At 33.0% G+C, this 21911-nt stretch overlaps 2 protein-coding genes across 2 annotated transcripts; one reads left to right on the top strand and one right to left on the bottom strand.

Moving 5' to 3' along the window:
* The first annotated feature begins 1010 nt into the window (after positions 1 to 1010).
* On the top strand, positions 1011 to 6953 carry LOC123713707 (protein farnesyltransferase/geranylgeranyltransferase type-1 subunit alpha). The gene is made up of 5 exons (XM_045667525.1): positions 1011 to 1421; positions 1689 to 1812; positions 2383 to 2473; positions 2691 to 2830; positions 6282 to 6953. The coding sequence occupies exons 1-5, from the start codon at positions 1292 to 1294 to the stop codon at positions 6772 to 6774; spliced, it is 978 nt and encodes a 325-aa protein (XP_045523481.1). The 5' UTR covers positions 1011 to 1291; the 3' UTR covers positions 6775 to 6953.
* A 4189-nt stretch (positions 6954 to 11142) lies between these two features.
* On the bottom strand, positions 11143 to 13384 carry LOC123713488 (asparagine synthetase [glutamine-hydrolyzing]). The gene is made up of 2 exons (XM_045667171.1): positions 13246 to 13384; positions 11143 to 12868 (listed from the first exon to the last, which is right to left on the bottom strand). Exon 2 carries the CDS (start codon positions 12862 to 12864, stop codon positions 11209 to 11211), a length of 1656 nt encoding a protein of 551 aa, XP_045523127.1. The 5' UTR covers positions 12865 to 12868; positions 13246 to 13384; the 3' UTR covers positions 11143 to 11208.
* Between the last annotated feature and the right edge of the window lie 8527 nt (positions 13385 to 21911).

The raw sequence follows: 21911 nt of genomic DNA, 5'->3' as shown, positions 1-21911 counted from the left end.
ATGAAGGGAGGAATGAAAAGCTCAACTCAACCAAACTTAGGAATTCACAAGTAAATCAATACTAAGGAATATAAATACTATAAGCGAACGAAAAATGCAGTGATTAACACGGGCGTCTTGTTGCGATGACAACAAATCGGCGTGTGAAACTAAATGATATTTTAACCACATAACTATATATGTAGCAAGCAAGATTTGAACTAAAACTTCAACTTTTATGGTTATGGTTAGTATTCTTTTTTCTATGGTTGTTATCGTAATCGGCCAATCTCAATATCAATATTAGTTTATTTAATTTACTTGAATTACTATTAAATTGTAAAAATAACTTTTTTGTGAGAAAAAAATAATTAAATATGTTTCAATATCAATCAATATCCAAAATCAATATTTTTGCGAAACGTCAAAGACTGACGATGAGTAGGTATTATGTTTTCTATGATTCACTGAATGTTTACCAAAGATGGCGACAGCGATTTGTTTGTGTTTGTCTTGTCAGTGCCACAGGTCAGGGAATTTAACGAAATTCTCCATAATTCGAATTTTGCGGATATATATTTATATTATAATATTTTTTTATGCTTTGTTATTCATATAAGGTTTCAATCGAGTCTACCGTACCTCTGGACGAAATTATTAATATAGAATCCACATCATACATAATAAATAAAAGCGCCCAAAAATAAATCGATAAAATCGATTTCAAAAATAATCGAATCAGTAAAACTATAGGGTATAATTATTTTCACTAGTACTCGAACTGTCAAAAGTTAAATAAACGAATGGAATCATGATAGTTCCTTAAATTAGCATTTTGCTAAAAAAAAAATCTACAATACAGGAATTTTCAATTTACACGAGAAAAATATTAAGGAAAGACAAAGCGAACGACTATGGTCGAACAACTTTAGCCTGGCCGTCCGATTAGCAATAATAAAAAAAAGTTGTCAAATCAAACGTCAATAACATTCTTGACATTCTTATGACTTGTCACAGTCATTAGGATTTAGGAGTTAGGACTCATCTCAAGACCTAGTACCGACTCCCTTTTATTTTTTAGAATAGTAAACCTTAAAATTGAAAAAAAAAAATACTTTCTGTATTAAATTATTATCAAATCTCTAGTTTGACTGTGAAAGTACACTAAATTTACTATTTACTTGCATAAAACACAAAGCTTATCATAAAGATAACGTTAAATACATAGTTTTGCAGTAATACTTTTGTATGTCATAAATAATTATATACATTTAAGAATTGTACGCCACCTGAAATAGTTTAGTCCGTGATAATGTCTGATTGCGGCGACAGTGACGCTGGTTGGATTTTCTACAAGGATAGACCAGATTGGAATGACATTAAACCAGTGCCAGAAGATGATGGAATAACGCCAGTAGTTGTGATTGCACATTCAGAGAAATGTAAGTATCTCAGGCTATAAGGTAAATAATTATAGTTAAGGTATAGTTGGTTATCTTTGCTTATATCATCCATCATATCAGGGAGAAAGAAAAAATAATGTAATTTATAGCTTTATGATAACTATTTTAGGATACAAATATTAACAAAATAGTTACATTACATTGATTACTTTCACTATTGATCATTAATATTTGTGAGCACTATCACAAAGTCCACTGAACATTGACAACAAAATAAAACAATTAAAATTTAAATATGTATTTCAGTTGAAGATGTGTATGACTACTTCCGAGCCATACTACAAAAAGACGAAAAATCACAGCGTGCCTTAGAGTTAACTAAAGATGCAGTGGAGCTGAATTCTGCCAATTATACAGTTTGGCAGTATAGGTATGTTTATGTAAAAATAAACCTACTCCAAATAAGTTTGTAGTGATTAAAAGTACCAAAAAAAAAGAATTTTGATATTATAAAATATAATAATTATGTTTTTTTTTATCATTTTGTTTGTTAATGTAAGACTGTTATATTAATTAAAGTTTTAATGAGAGTCATTTAATATTACACTGAAGGTAAAGTGGCTTAAAACTGTCTTTACAGTTTAGTTCAGGGTTCTTGAGTTTTTAAACATTACATCTGGATGTAAATTGATATGTACCAAATTTATCCAAAGCAATTGTCTATTCTCAATGTTATATTTGATACTGAACCATAGAGAAGAAGAATGTATAGGTTTGAATTAACATACCCATAATGAAATGGGGTTAGTCCAAACATATGCATGAGTCTGTTACATTTGTATTTTTTCAAGGTTAGTAGTTAGTTTGTATTCTGCCCTACTATAAACCAAATGTGTTTTTAAAATATTATAATTAGATTAGTATCTGTCTGTTTAAAATTGAATGCTAGAATGATATTTTTTAAATGCTTAATATTATTCAAAATTCTGTAATATTCCAGACGAGAGCTGTTAAAGGAATTGGGCACGGATCTCAGATCTGAATTGGACTATGTTGAATCTGTTATCAAAATATCACCTAAAAACTATCAAGTAAGTATATTTTTCCATGATCCTCAGAGAGTGAGACGTGCTTAAGCCTTGTTAGTTTGTATATAAAAAGAGAACTTTCAGAATCCCCGGAGGGTGAATATTATATGTCTATTTCGCTGACAATTTTAGATTATTCTACTGACTTTGACTTATTATGCTATTCCTGGAAATATGAACCCTAAAATTCATATATATATTTATTATCATAATTTTTAAGGTGTGGCATCACCGACGGGTGTTGGTCGAATGGCTACAAGATCCTTCCCAAGAATTAGATCTGACTGCTGAGGCACTACTTCATGATCCAAAGAATTATCATGCCTGGCAACACCGACAATGGGCAATTAAGTCTTTCAGGTACCTTAACTTCTACGAAATCTTGTTTAAGAATTTAAAATTTTCAATTGTTATCTTATAAAATACAATAATAGAATCATTTTTTTTTGTCAAAATCTAGATGTGTAGATATAATATAGATATAGACTTATTGTATACAATAAGTAAAGAATTAATATTCTTTGATAAAAGGTGAAAGACAGGATTTCTGCTATTTGATACGGCCACATATTGAATTGACATTTTATGCTAAGTATACATAAAGGCCCGTTTAGATGGAGAGAGTTTCTCGTCTCGAATGTACGATTATCGAAAGAATATAAAAAAGTTTCTTCAAGGAAAATTTATTGTGTCCGTGTAAACAGAATTTCAAAAGCAATAATCGTATTTCGAAGTTTTGTACTAGTTGCTAGCATGAGTGCAGTGCGTGAGGGTGCTTTAATTATATCTGGTCTTAGAATTGAAACGGAAAAAAGATGTTGGGTTAAAAAGGGAGAAACAATTTCGGAGCATCTAACACATTGTGTCTTGAATTACAATTGGAAGATTTGACGACATTAAAAAATATGTTTCGGGTTACGAAAGCCCAATTTTTATATTTACTTCAAGAAATTGGACCGTCTGCACAAAAAAAAATATAACTATAACTGCTCGGACAAAATTAGAAATAACGTTAAAGTTTCTGGCTACAGGGGATTCCTTTCAAACATTATTAGAAATATTTAGAGTACCTAGGTGTACAATTAGTTACTTTTTGGTTGGAGTTCAACAAGCTTTTTACATAGCATTGAAATATTTCATTAAGGTATGAATAAAAGACTGTTTTAAAAAAAAATATTTGTCATCAGTCTTGCACATATACGTAACATATTACAATACAATATTAATAAATAATAAATTTAATATTAACGAAACACAAATAGTTAAAATTTTAGACTCCGCGATCGATATAATCGATTTAACACCATTCTAAGAAAACTAAGATCAAAAAGTTGGACATCGATTCAGCCATCGATAAATTAGATGCAATCGATAAAAACTCTAGACATAATGAGGATTTGTTTGTATATTGCATTCAGGTTGCGCAAGCGTAATGAGAAAAATAAAATATTTGCTCAAGATGAAATCCAGGCAACACTTTCAAAGTTTAAATTGAGAAATTTGTTAAAAGTAGTTAGGTAATCACCAAATTTGAAATAGTTGCACGAAATTCTAGATTTCCTTAAAAATGAGTCCAAATAATTGTACCAATACAATTTAGGCACGTCAATATTTTTAGCCCCAGCTCCAGTGCCTAAAGATGATTTTACTTTCTTTCATTCTTGTAGATACTGACTTTTCATATTTTTATTTTTTGCAATTATTTCTTTGGGACCAAATCCCTCAACACACAATTCTCTCGTAAATGCATTTCTCCCATCACGGTTTTTATATTTTTCGTTTTCCGTGTTCCACAAACACCCGTAACTTCTATAAAGTTTAATTAATTTAATATAATCGGCAGCGCCAAATTTAAAGGATTTTTGTACATATAGATAACAAAAAACAAAAGTACCAATATAAAAACAGTCATTTCAATATTCTAATCTAAAACATTTTCTTTACATATTCAAACTCCAACTTATACTATCGTTTAAAATTAAATTGAATGTCAAGATTAAGAGGTTAAGATAACCTCTATTAATTAAAGATTTGCTCCGATACTTTGTAACTCTTATGAGTTACTAGCGATCCCGATTTCAAAGTTGAGTTTTTATACCAAGCTGTACCACATCAGATCCACGGCTATTAAATGAGTTAATTTGAGATTGAATAACAATAGTTATTAAAAGTAATTGATTACCAGGAGTGAATCTTCAGAAATGGTTAAATTACGAATGAGATTGATTTTTTTATGACTAAGTGTGTATAGATTTTTAATCGAAAGAGTTTATTTGTCATGCCATTTTTACCATAAGGATTATCAAAGCCGTACAAATTAAAACTAGCTTCATTGGAATGATCTTTATTTCTATATCCGTAATCATCATCATCACCATCAGCAGCATTATCATCATCACCATCAACACCACCATCGTCATCTCCATCTCCACCATCATCATTATCACGCATCACCATCTATTTTTAGAATAGAGAAGTACTAGCAAATAACAGAAAACAATCTTTTTATATATAATTTAAACAGCTATTCCAATATTCTAAACTAAAACTTTTTCTTAACATCCGACAAGTGTTGCCAGCTATTAACATATTTTTTTTAATTATCGCTCAACTATAAATCCCTGGCGATTCACGTATGACAATCGTAGGCGAGAATTTAGTTCTTGTATATAAACTATTTGATACGATAACGCTATGCCGATTATTGCTGGCGACAGTACATGGGCCTTAAGACAGTTCTCCAGTTTGATATGTGAACAAGAACTGTCAAATCATATTTCCTATTTGAACTGTGTCATATTTGACAATGATCAAATATGCTAGGATTATGGGCCGTAAACTATTTATTCACAATCTTACCCTCATAAATAAAACTAGGTGTACACTGTACAGCTGGGATGTGAATCCACAACCTTAACCACTAGGTCCACAGCTGGCACAGTATTTTGTTTATGCTGACGACTTTATTGTAGGCAATAAAGCCTATCTTGTAAAGATGTTCACTCACGTACTGTTTGCTAATCTAGATAAGTATATTGTTTAGATAGATAAATGTTAAGCGTGTTATCTCTAGAACTACTGAACTGATTTTAAAAATTCTTTCTTCAAAAGTGCTTCAAAGTATGTCACAATTTTATCATATATTCACTCACGGCTTAATTTGTAATTTTTAAGTAATTAAAGTTTAAATCAGTCAAATTATGTAATTTTTAAGTAATTAAAGTTTAGAGAATTAAAATTTAGAGTATATGCTTAGTTTAATGAGTTTTATATTGTTTGTTCTGAAATTATTATTGAAATTTTTCATCAACAAGGACAAAATAAGTTTATGTATGTTTTTAACAAACAAAAGCTATTTGTGAAAGGTCTGGGCTGCTGTAGCTGCCTTTTATGGCTGTGCCATAGGCTTGTTTGCACCTTTATCATATAAAAAATGCATTTTCATTAATTATAGATGGATTCAGGATTTTTAGCCAACCTTCTCGTTGGGAATGTGTGTACTGAAAAATAGGAAAAACTTTTTTTTAATATCAAAATCTGTTAAGCAACATTAATCCTCTTAAACGGCTGGACAAATTTGAATGAATTTATTTGTAGGCCTTTGGGTGGTGGACGGTATAGATACACATCAGCCCGGCAGTTGGTGCTGGATGCGGTACTTTCATACTTTGTTTCATATCCTAATCGCTTGAAATGGAACAGCAGGACAAGCTCCGTCGAGTCCGCTAGAATTTCTTTAAATTTACTAACATTATAATAAACGTAATATTTTTACAATTTAAATTTAACTAATGCTTTTATAAATTTCCAGGCTTTATGACAAAGAGATCGAATTCGTCGACAGCCTCTTATCGGACGACGTGCGGAATAATTCCGCGTGGAATCAGCGCTACTTCGTCCACAACAACCACACGGGCTGGTCCGATATGAACGTGCAAAGGGAGATTTGCTATACGCTAGAGAAAATTAAATTCGTCAAAAACAACGAGAGCGCCTGGAATTACCTCCGCGGAATATTGCTTCACGACAAACGCGGAATCAACGGGAACGGCGTTGTTACCTCGTTCTGCGAGGAATTGTACAAGAACAGATGTCGATCGCCATTTTTGTTGGCTTTTATTATTGACGTGTGCGAGGAGGCCATTAAGAAAAACGAGACCAACGGTTTCCATAATGTCGAGAGGGCGAAGGAGTTGTGCACTGCGCTTGCGACGAAATATGATAAGATTAGGGAGAAGTACTGGATGTATTTGAGGGATCGATTCGAGATGTATGTTTGTGTTAATGGGGAGAACTCGCAATAAAATATTTTTATATGAAGTGTTTGTATGTATCTCAGTGCGGTTGACATAGGTTAAAGCGAAACGCAGAAATAGTGCTATGTTAGTTGCCTATAGTCAGTGTTTGTTAGTATTTTTTATAATGATGAACAAATACAGGTCAAATTTCTTTATGTTAATAAAAAAAAATTGTTTAACTGCCATATTGAATTGAAAAATTATTTCCCCTATAGATTCCAATAAAGCATATAAACATAACTAACAATATATATTTATGTATAATTACACATATAACGATAAAAAACCCCTTCAATAATGAAAACGAAATCAGTAATTCCAAACTAAATCCTTTGCCAAGTTCTTTCGTGTCTTTGCCAAATTGTGTTTACTCAATGATGAAAAGGCTAAGGCCCTGTCCCAGCACGAATTGCTGTGTCAGTGTCTCGGGGTCCGATGGGATCGCTTTCCTATCGGCTCGTGCAGGTTCTCTCTGGCCATGGATGCTTCGGAAGTTATCTGCATCCAATCGTTGGAAGAGAGGCGACACCCGCTTGTCATCATTGTGACTGTATAGATGATACGGTGAGGCATACAGTGGAGGAGCGTCCGGCTTGGGACTACTTTCGCTCGGTGCTTGCTGATAGCATTGATGGCAATCTGTCGCTTCCACTAATTATTCAAAGAATGGTGGAAGCTGACAATGACGGTCCTTGGAATGCCTTCAAGGCTTTTTGTGAGGCCGTCATGAGTCAGAAAGAGAATGCGGAGCGTCAGCGTGAAAATGATTCAGATGCACCGCCAGTAAGGAAACGACGACCATAAGTTAAGATTTGGAAGATTTGTGTGTGAGAAGAGTCATGTGGCATTGTGGCATTCGCGTTTGACGGGGGTAAGGCTCAGCTGTTCAGCTCAGCAGGGGGTAAGGCGAGCTGAAGTCATACGTCAGGTTTTAGTGGGTAGGGTTTATTAAGACTGAGTCCCACATAATCCCTGCTGGTGTAGAATACCGTAGGGATATGCGTAAAAGCAATTCCTGAAAAAAAAAGTGTCTCGGGGTGGACTGCGGTACGCAATGAAGAGCTGGAGAATTGAGGCGCGCTGGCCGGTAAAACATTAAATTAATGTAATTTTTTTTCTGAAATGAGATGCAAACTTGGCTTGCGATAAATGTTCTTTATATATTTCTAAAATATCATGTTCTTTATACATTTTCGTCATAAAATGAATTCAAAGTCAAAATTGGTTGTTAGGATTTTTTTTCTATCGAGCGAAGTTATTTAAATCGTGTAGCGATCTTTCAAAATGGATACATTGTGCGACAATATAGACCTTTAGGTCGTTTGGGTTTATGTTGATTGGTCCTTATTTGGTTAAAATAAAACTTTCTAATAATTCGTTGAGAAGAGGTGAAGATGGAATGTGGAATGTGTTTAATTTTTAAAAACTGTAGATTTATATACAAAAGTTATCCTACACTGGCCACTAGTGGTAACATGTGGTACCAAGATGCGAAGGGTGCGTAGACGATAAAATCGAGGCGCGGCAAAAAGTTGTCCTTTTCTGCGCGCAACCGTCGAAGGGTACGAAAGTGTTCTTCTCAGAACAGTTTGATATCGTGGTCTAACGATAACGCCAATTAACTGTTCTTTTCAGAACAAACTATTGTTTCATGACGATAACGTTTACAACTGTCCTTGTCAGGACACATCACTGTTTCATTACGACATGTACTAATCACCTACAGACCCTTAAGTTAAAATAGTTAGACTTTTACTTGTCAAAGAGAATAAACTTAACACTATTTATATGATTATTCCGTTTAGTTCCTTATACGAACACGAAGCGCTGATCAATTGTCTATCGGTTACGTATTGCTGCTAAGACAAAAATAAAACTTTAAAAATTATCCCTTTTATTTCCATGTGCTTGTCGCTTTGAAATTAAAATAAATAAATTAAAACTAATTATCGTCGAAGTTAGTTGAGTAAAATATTATTCGCAATAAAAATCACAACAAAACGACATTTTCAAATTGTAATTAAAAATTACACAGATTATAGCTGATGGACAATTTGTGTTTTGTTGTTGCCATGTTAATTGGATATTTATTCATAAAATAAAAGTTATGGTAATACATTACTTTCATAAGTGCACAGTAACTAATTATTGGTAAGACATGATGTTGACGTGACGTTAGTACTTGACATGCGGACACCATTCTTTAACTGTCTTAAGCATCTTCTGGTTTGTCTTTGCCCAATTCGACTCTCTTATCTGCCAAGCTAAGGTTCATATGAACGTGTGACCGCACAGCCCTTGCAACGACCTCGCAGTCGCAGTCACTCGTCTTCCTCATCACGTCGAGAATACTTGGTCTCGGAGCTGGTTCTGGTTTCTTTTTGGATTTTGCTTTTTTACCCTAATCGCATAATTAAATAATGATACTAGATAATTGACTATTTTTATACAACTTTCAGCATTTGGGTTAAAAATAGTTAACACGTAGTAAGATAATAATAAATACATGTTTCATAGGTCAAATACTCCATTATTCCTGTTTTCTATACTATTTCTATCTTTATCGTAAAAAAGTACGAATTGTGCTAATCTTTGAGAATTATGATTTTCTATACAACGTACAACTTGCACCACGAAAGGCGATGAGACACTTGTGAGGGAGTCTACTTAGTACAAAAAAGATTCAAGGCAATAAAAAGTGGCTTGTAGAGTTGGCTGTGATGAGGTACCAGCATGCCCGAATTCTCTACCGGAGTTTGACAGGTCCCTGTTACTCATATATAGATGGAATTACCTAAAATGTGGTGTCAGCTCCCTCAGAGATTTATAAAAAGATTTTCGTAAATTATTACATTTAGAATTTAACGAACGACTATGAAAAATGTTATTTACCTTACTCGAGCCGGGTGTTTTATTTTCTTGATTTTTCTTCATTTTATGTTTAAACAGTTGTTATATTTACGATTAATTGGAACATTTCATCATTATTTTAATTACACGAATTTAGGACATTATACTAGAGAATTTAAAAATAATTTGTATTTTCAAAACTATGTCAAATTTGATATTTTGAAATGACTAACAATAATCATAGAATATTATCTCCATAGTGAACATTATTATTCTGTTATTGGTATTGTATATCCATACATAACTCTTAATTGCTTTTAATATTCTAGGTTTAAATATCGTAATGTTAGAGTTAATGTTATGTGAACCAGAATTGTTTGCTTTTATACAAATAAATCTTACCAATCATCGCCTAGAGATATAGAGCAGCAATGTAATTCCTAATATATCATAGTAATAGGTAACGTTAAAAAAAATGTGGAAAAAATCATAGGAGGAACCAATAGATGAGAGATATGTGTAGACTCGTGAGAGGATAAGCAGTGATTTTTATTAGAAAAGTTTAAATTATCCCCTATAATATTTTGGCATCTGCTTTCGTAGTAGGTCTGTGGCTAAATCCATAAATAGAGAAAAATCAACTTTTGTACATTATAACATGATTCCATTAAAGATTCGCATATTTTTACAATAAATAATGTGTTAATTCAAAATGTAGATACAGTCGGTGTGTTTTTATAAAACCAAGATGTGGAGTTCACTTTCGAATTGTCACGGCGACGACCTCATCCTAAAACGGCTTAAAAATCAATTAGCCAGCATTTCCTGTAAGTGTAAGATTTGCGAAAAATACAACGTAACTTCATTCCACAAAGATTTATGTATTACAAAGAAATCTAATGAACCATGTCAACCAGTTGAAGAAGCCACAAAATCTGCTCAAATTCCTTGTCCTGGCTGCTTCGTCGCCTACAATTTACTCAAACGAATAGATAAAACATTTAAAGACGAAGAGACCAATGCTAATATAGCTAAGTTTTCTTCAAACAAAAGTATACAAAAAACGATTTCAGGCCTTGACAGAACCACATCTGTGACAAAGAAATCTGTCACGTATTCGGATACTCTTATAACAGACATTTTTAACGAAACTGGTTTATTTGAAGAAAACCATAAACACATTGAGGAAGCTAACCAGATCAGACATCAAAATGTTGGCAACTGTCTGTGCTTGGAAAACTTTATTGATTCCATAAGACCCCCTCTTAAGTATTCCCAATATTGAAGTTTTAATTAAAATACACCGGTTTGATATTTTTTGTTTTTGAATTCAAGTTCAAGACGTTGGACGTCTTGTAACCACTAATATAGCATAATATATATACATTCCATCACCCTGGTATGGTTAAACCTACAATATGGTTAAACCAACAATCTTTTGAACTGAGATAAAGAGCCAATTGTCAGTCTGAGTAAGAAACTATATCTAACCTATCGGTAACGTTTGTAAATGAAAGTAGGTAGTAGGAGGTTAGTATTACTTTTACTAATATATAGAATTAATAATTTTTTATACATATTAGATAACAATTACTTGGCAGCATAATGTTTTATAAATCTCGCCGATGGATCTGATACTGAAACCCACTTAGGCATCCAGTAATATGGTGTAAAGTTATCTTGTCCAGGAAAGGATTTTTCGAAAATGTACCTATAATATTGTGATTCTTGCGTTGTGGGCTGTATACCTTTGTATTTATGTACATCTGATGGCAGCCGTTCCGTTACAATCTCTGATATTGTTGTAAATAAAGACTTCTTTACCGACGCCACACCATCACTGAAAGCCTCTTTATGTCTCCATAAAATTGAATCCGGTAATAAACCACTCTTAGAAAAGCTATTTCTTAGAAGATACTTTTCAACACCATCTTGTGGTTGCCTTAAGTTTTGATCTAGACTTAGATAATGACTAGTAAACTGTATATCTAAAAATGGCACACGTAGTTCTAGGCTCCAAGCACTCGTTGTTCGATCTGCTCGTAAGCCATCATATAAATATATGTCTGAAAGTAATCTTATACTTTCTTCATGGCCATCATTAGCTGATGGAGCGTCTCTAAAGTAAATGTAGCCTTGGGCTAATTCATCGGCGCCTTCACCGCTAAATATTACAGTTGTGTCAGTGTTTTCTTTGATATATTTTGATAGAAGATACATAGGCAAGCTGGCTCGAACAGTAGTGATGTCATAGGATTCCAGATGATAAATAACGTTATCTAATGCTTGTCTCACATCATTTTCATCAAATATTATTTCGTGATGTTCTGTTCCTAGATAATCAGCAACTGTTCTTGCCGCGATAAGATCTGGAGAATCTCCCATACCTATTGCAAATGTCTGTATCTTGTATGGAAGGTTCTGTTCTTTAGCAAGCTTGACAACTAAAGCAGTTATGAGTGACGAGTCCAAACCTCCACTTAACATACAGCCTATTCGCCTGTCAGACATTAAACGCTTTTTGCATGCCGCTTCTAATAGTGCAGCTGTTTTTCCGTACATATCAAGTTCTTCGAGATCAGTTATGGGAACAAAAGGTGTAAATCTAGGCGGTGATCCAGGTTTAAAATATTGTTCAGTGTTGTTTAATGTAACTTTGTTGTTATCTGCTATATCGTATTCTTCAAAATGTCCCGGTGGGAATTGTCCAAGTGTTGCAACGTCGGAAGCTTTTTCTTTTAAGCCCATTAGGCCTTTGCCCTCTGAACATACTCCCAGTACGCCGTTCTTTTCGTCACTCAGTTTAAACAGAGGGCGGACACCGTAGGGATCCCTCGCAATGAAGACTTTTCTGGCGTCACCATCGACTAGACAAAATGCGAACACTCCATCTAATTTACGGACTGTTTCAGCGATTCCAAAGTTTTTGTAACAATGGATAATAGCTTCTACATCGCAGTTGGTCTCATATGTGAATTTAAATTCGTCGCGGAGCCTATTGCAGTTATATATTTCTCCGTTGCAGATAAGAGTGATGCGGGGGTAGAGATGGAGGCGCATAGGCTGCATTCCATGAAGGCCATCGACAATTGCCAATCGTTGAAAACCAAGGATAGCCAATTGTTCCCTGGAATCCTGTTCAATTCTCCAAGCGTCCGGACCGCGATGTAAAATAGCCGCGAAACATTTGATGCATACTGGAGAAAGACCACCGTCGATTCCAAATGTTGCCCAGATTCCACACATTTCTCTGAAAATCGAAACAAGTATATCAATTTATGAATTTATTGTTCACGTGGTAGACGACGATTGAGCGCTGAGCGAATCCCTGCTCTCTTTAAACAGCTGGTTAAAATTTTGATTCGTAATTCATTATGTTTAAAAATATATTCAAGTCATGGTCATATCAATCAATCTATTAAGTAAATTACCTTCCGACGAAATATTAATGAAACATAATTCCTTCCTAAGTATTATTTTTTATTCATATTCACATTCACACGAGCTTACGTACACAAACTATTTAAGGTTCTATTTTTCACAAAATTATTAAATACATGAGATACAATTCTTTTTCATATATAATTTCCCAGCCTGAATATTAATTAGTGATCAAAAAAGAAATACCTTTGTGTTTAGTTATCTGACAATCCTAACACGTTGCCGATTCTAATAAATTCAATTCAACACAACCAATCAGTATAATAGTCAAAGAATTACTACCGCGAAACGTGAACACAATACGAGCCGGTCGATGTAAGCGTGCTAAATTATAATACGAGTTTCCCATAGTGATAATGTTCGTGGTTAAAATTGAGGTTGGGTCACGGGAAACTCGACTTTATTTATAGCAGACTACAACGTGAATTTTCGGCACGATGGATGATACTTTTCGCGACAGACAGAGTTAAAAATATTACCAACAACGTGTGCAAGCGGGTTAGCAAATATTGGACATAGAACGTGTCGATTGCATCATCCTTCACGTATGTCAAGTTCACGGAGTTGTAACGCCTGAACCCCATAGGCAAGATTGTAAGACCCGGGCTGAGGACGCAACTGAGCGTTTTTCACAAATTCTTATAACTTTAACAAAAGAAAAAAATAATTATAATTCAGCAGATTTTTTAGCAATTTATAGGGATCAAATATTTTTTTTTATATTAATTGCATTATTTTCATATTATATCTCTATTTCAAAAACTCAGATTTTTTAGGTAGTTTAATAACGGAAGTGCAGAGCATAATATAGTTTTGCGGAAAGATGTTGTATTAGTGTTATTGTAACTATTTATTTTTATTCTTTTCCGACAAAATGCGATGATAACTGATTCACTTTCTTTTCTTTACTAGTAGATGTTGGAATTTATCGTCGTGCAACAAAATAATAAAATTTGCGCCTACAATAAAATGTATAGCAAAGCTCCGTTACGAACACATTGCTTAGTAGTTTTTGAAGGTTTTTGTATTATCGTTTCTAAAGTCTATGTTGATTCTGGTCTGACTAATAATTTTAACAAGTTTTGATTTAGCAGCTTTAGAAACAAGATTCGATTGCAATTCTAGATTACGTGCATATGTTTGCACTTGAGCAATTAAGTCTAGATATTGCAAACCTAATGTAAACCTTATTTGCAGTAAGCTTGTCTCCCAAAAGATTAATTTTAAAGCTCCTAAAACCTTTTAATAAGAAATACAAGATACATCGTAAATGTGATTAAGAACAAAATATTTTTCATATTCTATAGTAAAGCGTTAAATATTAGCGCAATAACGCAATGAGAGCCTATTTACCAGATAGATTAATTAAATTCGGATAAAGAAAAGCGTTTATTTCATTATCATGGAATAAAACCTCGTGTGATATTAATGGAAAATACCGACTTTTTATATCAACTCAGTCAAAATAATATTTGCTTTCTGTTTGAAATAGAAAGTTGTTTACTGAGAATTATAAACTTTACATATTTTTTATAAAGATTTCAAACTCTTAGAGACAAATATTTTTGATTTTTTTGTAGGTATGCCAAATTGTTTGATTGTGATTTAGGTTTTTACAGCGGAATAGCTGCTTTCTTCAAATAATAGATAACATTGCATTGGCTTTTGGTCGTAAAAGTTTTACAAAAATGTAATGGAATTAAGAACATATATGTACATCATTTACCTTGTTAAGCGTCAATCATTTAAGAACAAAGGCCGCTGACGTCATTTAAGAACGTTCAAATATTATTATATTTTTGAATTATGCAAACATCGTGTTTTCACGTTTTATTAGCCCGTAAATAAATCACGAATCACGAAAATATATTTGTAAAGTCAGTTTTACACAATCTGCAGTGGGATTATTCCAGTTGAGTTAACAGTAGGAAATCGGATCTGGCATAATTTAATCTTTACTCACACCGTAGATATAATTTTATCGAAGTATGTGCTGCTTGAAATAAAAATAAAAAATAAGTAGTTTCGGGTATTATGGCCTAGCTTAATTTCTTCGAAATCAAACAAAACATGGTATCCGTCATAACTTTGAGCCCCTTCCCTTGAACCTCTTAGTCAATTCTTGAGTTACGAAGAGTGCAAATGCGTCCTGTGAATGCGACAATGGAAAATTACCTAATTTGATCTAATTTTTTTGGTAAATTGATAATTATTTTTTTAGTTAATAAGAAAATAGAAGACACATATACGTTTGTTTATTCTAATTATATACAAATAACAACATACCAATCTCACAATAGCACAAGAAGCAAATCTGTGAAATTGTATTCATACAATTAACGCTATTTAATATTCGTATAATAAATTGTATTATTATATAGTCCAAATTACTTTAGCAAACAAGTTAAGCATAACTAGGGAGGATGTTTTATCTGTAACTCAATTAATTACAACTTCACATTTTTAGGTTAAGCTGGTATAGTCTTATTCAATTATAAACTTATAAGCGAAAAATCATGTGCAATCAGCCTTTTATTACACCTGTATTTATATAAAAAATAATTAGATTACAATTGTAGTTCATTGTTTAAAAATGAAGTTGACAGGTTTTTTCTTCATATTGGTGGCTATTTTAGCCTTTTTTGTTGGTAGTGGCGATTGTTCACTTGGAAAAGCAGTGAAAACTGGCGCTAAGGCGATTGTAAGTTTTGTAAATATATTATTTAATTAACAATCAATAATTTTCCCTTTTGTAGTATATTTAAATCAATTTATAGATTACTTTTATTGAATTAATTTCTTTATGTATATTATTTCTAAACATTCATACGGTCAAATGGAATTGAATATCTCTCTAACTTTAAAATCATTCTTAAATTTTCATTGTAGAAAGGTGCTGCCGGCGTCGCCAGTGCTGCTGGGGCTGCTCACGAACTATTGGGTGGTTCGAAGAACCAATGAACATGTTTATGTTTCTGTTTTAAAAATATAATTGCGTAATCATATAAATGAAAAATCTATTTTATTCACATCAATATTTTTTTTACGTCTTCGGCCATCTTACATGAGAATGGAAACCAAAACCCTTGACTACTTGGTGCTTACTTTAATATCACAGCGAATTACAGTGTACGATGCGCAAACTTTCCCCCACTCCCTTGTTTAATGCTCAAGAAGTTTGCCGGTATCTGTAAGATAGGAAACTAGTGTAAAAGATGAGAGACAAATGGAAGAATTTGGAGGTGGCCTTAACTCCGTCGCAGGTCGAGTATTGATCTACGTATATAATAATATTAAAAAGAGGAAACATTTGTGTTTTTATGTATGTTTGTAATGTTTTCACACAAAATCTACTGGACCGATTTCAAAAAATTTTCGCCATTAGAAATATTCACTGTTGGTTTAGGCTATATTACATAAAAAATAAGGATGCATTAATATAACACCAGGTGTCATTAGTCATCATTAATCCATGAAACTGTCATCGCGTGCGCTATAGAACCAAAAATATGTTGTATAGTATCATAAAACGTCTCAATATATTTACCAAAATAATGTTTTACCCGATGGTAATTGTATGTTGGCCTATCCCGAGTCAGACCTCCAAACCTTGAAATTATTTTGCTAGAGGAAGTAATTACAACCTTAGAAAACTAAGTAAAATAAAACTTTTATGACACGAATATTATATTATAGTACGAATATAGGCTATTCTTTATTATATGTATTTTATATAAGTAATATAGTTTTTTAGGTAGTAATATATAGTATATATAGTAATATAGGTTTAAAACCTTTTTATACCTACATAAACGTAATTTTTGGATATTTTGATTAAGTTTTGGCCAAATATCTCTATTTTGTGCCGTCCCTGTGCGGTTCCTGCGACTATTTGGTCTCTCCATCTTCAATTTGTGTTTGTCCATGTTATGCCACTGTAAATTAAGAAGATTTTGACCGGTTCGATACCCAGGCTTAGTCAAATTAATTTAGAACCCTATAATTTTTTTAAAAGTTTCCTTTTCTTCAAGGTGCATTTAGGGAATGCAATCCCGATCTCGCGAGATCCCGATACGATCTCGTGTCATTTCCGAGAGATCTCCTAGGATTAACGAGATTAAGAGACAGTAATAACAGAAAAGTGAATATCTACGATGAATAAGCGTATCACTGAGCGTTGAATAAATGCAACTGCAACTGCAACTGCAACTGTTGATAATCCTTGTAATTATAAAGATAAGAAAGTGAATTGCCTCTTTCAATGATTGCAGAGGATTTGAATTTACGTTCTGCTACTATAAAAACAAACCAGACTCTTAAATAGGAGTTGAAAGAGAGTCTGAGAGCAGCTACAAGTTCTTTACTTATTTCTGAGATTGGATTGATTAGAGTTTACCTCATAAAAAAATTGCTTTTTAGTTTACAGTTCGCTTACTGCTCTTGCATGATCCCGCGAGATGGTAATTCTTAATCCCCCGAGATTTCTAATAAACGATTACGCCTCGATATTGCTTTATGTCCCATTTTATGCTTTGCAATATTAGTACAATAAATACATATTAATCATTAATTACACATGCGGTTTGTTATCTCCTGTTTGGTTAATCGTCACGAGGGTCGGCATCTCGTGTCATAACAAGTTCATGAGCTGCTGATATTTTCAATGAATCTAAATAATATATTATTTGATTTTCTTTTTGTTCTATGGTCTTCACGCTACTTAAAAAAAACTAAAACCTTCTGGCGTTGCTGGTGACGGGGTGACGAACTTCAAGCGATTTGCTCGTTTGTCTCAAATCCCGTAAAAACTAAATAAAAAATCTTAATCAATTTATAATTTATTTTAGCTACTCGCTATTGTGCAGTTGTGTAAATAATGTAATAATTTCGGGTGTTAAAGTTATTATTTAAACCTTCATAATAGTATTGTCATTTATTGTTTGTTAACATAGCTTTTACACATTAAGAAAACACTTTTTAAACGGATTGAAGCTATGTGTATTGTATTGTAAAGCACGCGAAACGTCGGGAAAAAAAATGAAATTTAAAATTATGCAAATAATTATAAGTTTAGCTTCAAACCGTTTAAAAAGCGTTTTCTTAACCTCCATAATTACAAGGGTCAACCTTATATTAATATGATTTTTACGTTACTTTAAGGTTACCTTATTGTTAAAATATATAATATAATATAAATAAAACATAATTTTGAGTTGCTTAAGTGTTACAAAACATTCGAAAATGTTTTTCATCGATTATATTTATCTCCTATACTACATTAGGATGGCCGATACTTGGGGATACGGTGAGCCCCCGGTCAAAGTCACTGTACAAAGAAAACTAAGATAAACTCATGTATATAAGCACTGGGTACTTCATTCAGGCAATCTACAACTGTGATAATGGATTTCAGAAAAATATTTCTCTTAATCGTTCTAAGTGTCTTCACCATATTTGGCTGTGAAGCTAGACCAGGCAAAATACCGCCCGCTGTTATCAAAAAAGGCGCGAAACTTGTCGTAAGTATTTTGTTTATTTTTCATATTAATAGGTTTTTTTTTAAATATATTACCAGCAGCTACTCCTTAATTATTTAAATGCTTAGTGTTGGAATATTAAAACCAGCTCAGTGTGTGAACCTCATCCCTGGGGTTGTGAGTTCGATCCCCAGCTGTGCACATTGAAAGAAAGTTTAATGGACTTTCTTCTGGATTTAAAATTCGCTCGAACGGCGACGGTAAACATCAGGCACAGGAGGCTGATCACCTACTCGCCTACTCGATTGAAAAATGATCATGAAGCATATACAGAATTCTAAGACCCAGACCTAAAAAGGTTGTAGCGCCACTGGTGTTTTTATTTGACAAAAATACTATATACATAAATCTTAAGTTTCAGGTATTCATAACCTACTTATGAATTTCGTGTATGCCATTATTAGGGCAATAAATCATTGGCTTTAGACACACCACATTGGAGGTTGTACATATTATACGTACATGAAATACACCTGCCTTCTGAACTTTGCGTAATTTAACTTATGTATGATTGGCGCTTCTCGCGAGACCTTTGGCATTGATAGTGTCCATGGGCGGCCATATCACTTAATCATCAGATGAGCCTCCTGCCCGTTTGCCCCCTGTTCTATATATATATGTAGTAGTCTCTTACTATAACGCTACTAAAACCTTTTTTACAAAGATGTATTCCAAAAGTTCATAGTCCCTAAAATATCCAGTCACCCCCGTACCCACAGTCCGATTCATTAATTTTACATGTTATGCATTGGACCTACGTCCACGACTGTCTAGGACAAATATAGGCAGGCTGAAAAAGGAAATTCATCATACAAGATTCATATCTGAAATGGTCACTTCGCGGAACGCTAATCTCCTAAAGGATCGGGCACTCCCATCTGGTCACCGACCTGTGAATTGTAACCCTATTTATTATGGGACAGAAGTAAGTCGTATCGGTTTGGAATCACCTCTTCTGGCCGGTCGGGGTCAGCGAAAGACTTGACTTGAGAAATTAATGTCAATAATAAAATCATTAACGGTTTAAAAAAGTTTTAAATATTGCGTAGTACAGATACATTATAATTAGGGATGCCGTATCCGAAAAAAACAAAAAAAAATAACAATACTTTTACTTTTAAAAATCTATAAATTTTCCAATGGTATTGATAGCATACAATTATACAGTAGAAATTGTTAGTTTTTGATGAACACACTTTTGTGGCGTAATTATTTTATAAATATCAGAAACGGTTTCTATTGACACACGCCGGTAAGGTAGGGTCTGATTAAAGCCTAATATTATAGATTTTAAATAAAAATCTGTAACTTAAAAAGATTTGAAACACGATCGCCCGTGTCTAATGTACTAAATATTATAATAAAGCTGATAGAGAGTTCCACGCTGAAGTAATAATAAAAACCTCCTGGATTAATAAACATACAATAAAGTCTAGCTATCTGTGTCAAAGGAAATTAATACCTTTAGATACCTCTGCCTGGTACCAGGTTTTGCCAGTGTCCGCCTATGTCATCCCAAAATTTTTAAACAGCCTAAATGAATACTAAGACTATTCTATAAGTTTATTATTAATCGTATTTCGATATAGGCATTAACAGATATTAATGAAAATATTAAGACTGCGCTGTAACTCATCTTACGAATCGTCATTCGTTAATCTACAATTAGCAACCGATTTTTTTTCTTTACTTCTCTCATTGCCACATTACGTTGAGCACTAACAAGCCGTAATGGCAGAAGCTTTGTTCACTCCTAGGAGAGTCATGTTACGCCAAGAAATCCTATATTTATATTATTATTGGTTGTCCTAGTCACTTGTTTAGGCGTTTTGTACGGAATTCAGATAATGTTAAAGAATTGTGCACAAGTCCTCATCACTAGTTGTTACTGGGCTTTACACAAAATTACTAAACTTGACACGCTATGGAATAAAATTTAAACCTGAATTATATGGATACATTAAAGTTACTATTAGCACACATAGTACTAAATCTACGGTATAAGTTACTCTTTCCTATACAAAATGTATAGGTAAACATAAATGTTACAAAAACAATAATTAAAAATACAATTGACATATATAGGTATACAAGATAAAATAAAGATACAATAAAAATATCAGAAAACTAAAAGATGACGGGTTTTTGCAGAAATGACTCACGGCGTCCTCTATTCGCGGATTGTTTGTCTTGGGGTTTTAATTTGGATATTATCAAACACCTGGGATTCAATAATGATCAGCCCACTGGCGAACATATCCAGCTCCATATAAGTACTGATTAATTCGTTAAAATTCAGAAGAATTCGAATAGAGGTTCCTGAACTCCTAGGTTCCTTTTTGCAGAAATAATTTGGAAAATTTTGTTAGTTACTGAAGCGATTGTGATGAAATTGGTATTTACCCTAAGTTAGAACATCTATTTATCACGATATGGTTAAGAGAAAATCGTGTTCACTTTGCTCACTCTCCTTTCTTTGAAGTCAGTTAAATATAGGGCAATATAACTAAGAAATTATCTTACATATAATACCTATCATCAAATTATTATATATAATAAACCTGTTTTTTCTATTTTCTCAGGGTGATGGACTCAAAGCATTGAACGTGGCGAGCACGGTACACGATATCTATAGCGCATTACACCACAAGAAGAAAAAACATTGATCTATTTCAGCAAAAGTCAAATTTACTTTATTCAACAGTATTTCGAATCCAATAAATTGTATGTTCGTTTAAGCTTTTCTTTTTATTCAAATCTTTGAGTTACAAATACAAAATAAACCAATTCAATATATGCTATTACAAAAATGTATAACAATACATTTTTTGTGCAGTCTTAAGCCTTCATTAATTATTTACTAATAAAAATCCAATTATGAAACTATAATTACAATGAATTCCCCGACCAATAAATATCCTATTAAAATATAATTATGTGTGGCACGTGCTTAGAAATCACTACTTAATCTAATGAATAATTTATTATAACGGATAAACATGGAACTTAAAACATGTACGCGTTGAAACGCTTTTCCTCCATGCAGGTGAGGAGGAAAAATATGAAGAAAATAATACTAGACTAGCTGTTGCTGCTATTTAAGGGAATTTAGTGCAGTTTTCATCAGTACAGAGTATTGTATTAAACAAAGTTATCCGTAGTAGTAACTACGCTCTCTTGTTATCACGGGCAACAAAGCGAGACTTAATGTTAATAATTTTTGTTAATTACTAAGTAAAGTAGTATGGTTGAGTTTTGTTTTTATGGTCAAAGTACTAACGTTACAATGAATATTTTGTCAATCTATATACAGTA

Source organism: Pieris brassicae, chromosome 8 (assembly GCF_905147105.1).
Source record: "Pieris brassicae chromosome 8, ilPieBrab1.1, whole genome shotgun sequence".
Lineage (NCBI taxonomy): Eukaryota > Metazoa > Arthropoda > Insecta > Lepidoptera > Pieridae > Pieris > Pieris brassicae.
The sequence above is the reverse complement of the archived record's forward strand: the minus strand, read 5'-3'. Positions and strand labels throughout refer to the sequence as shown.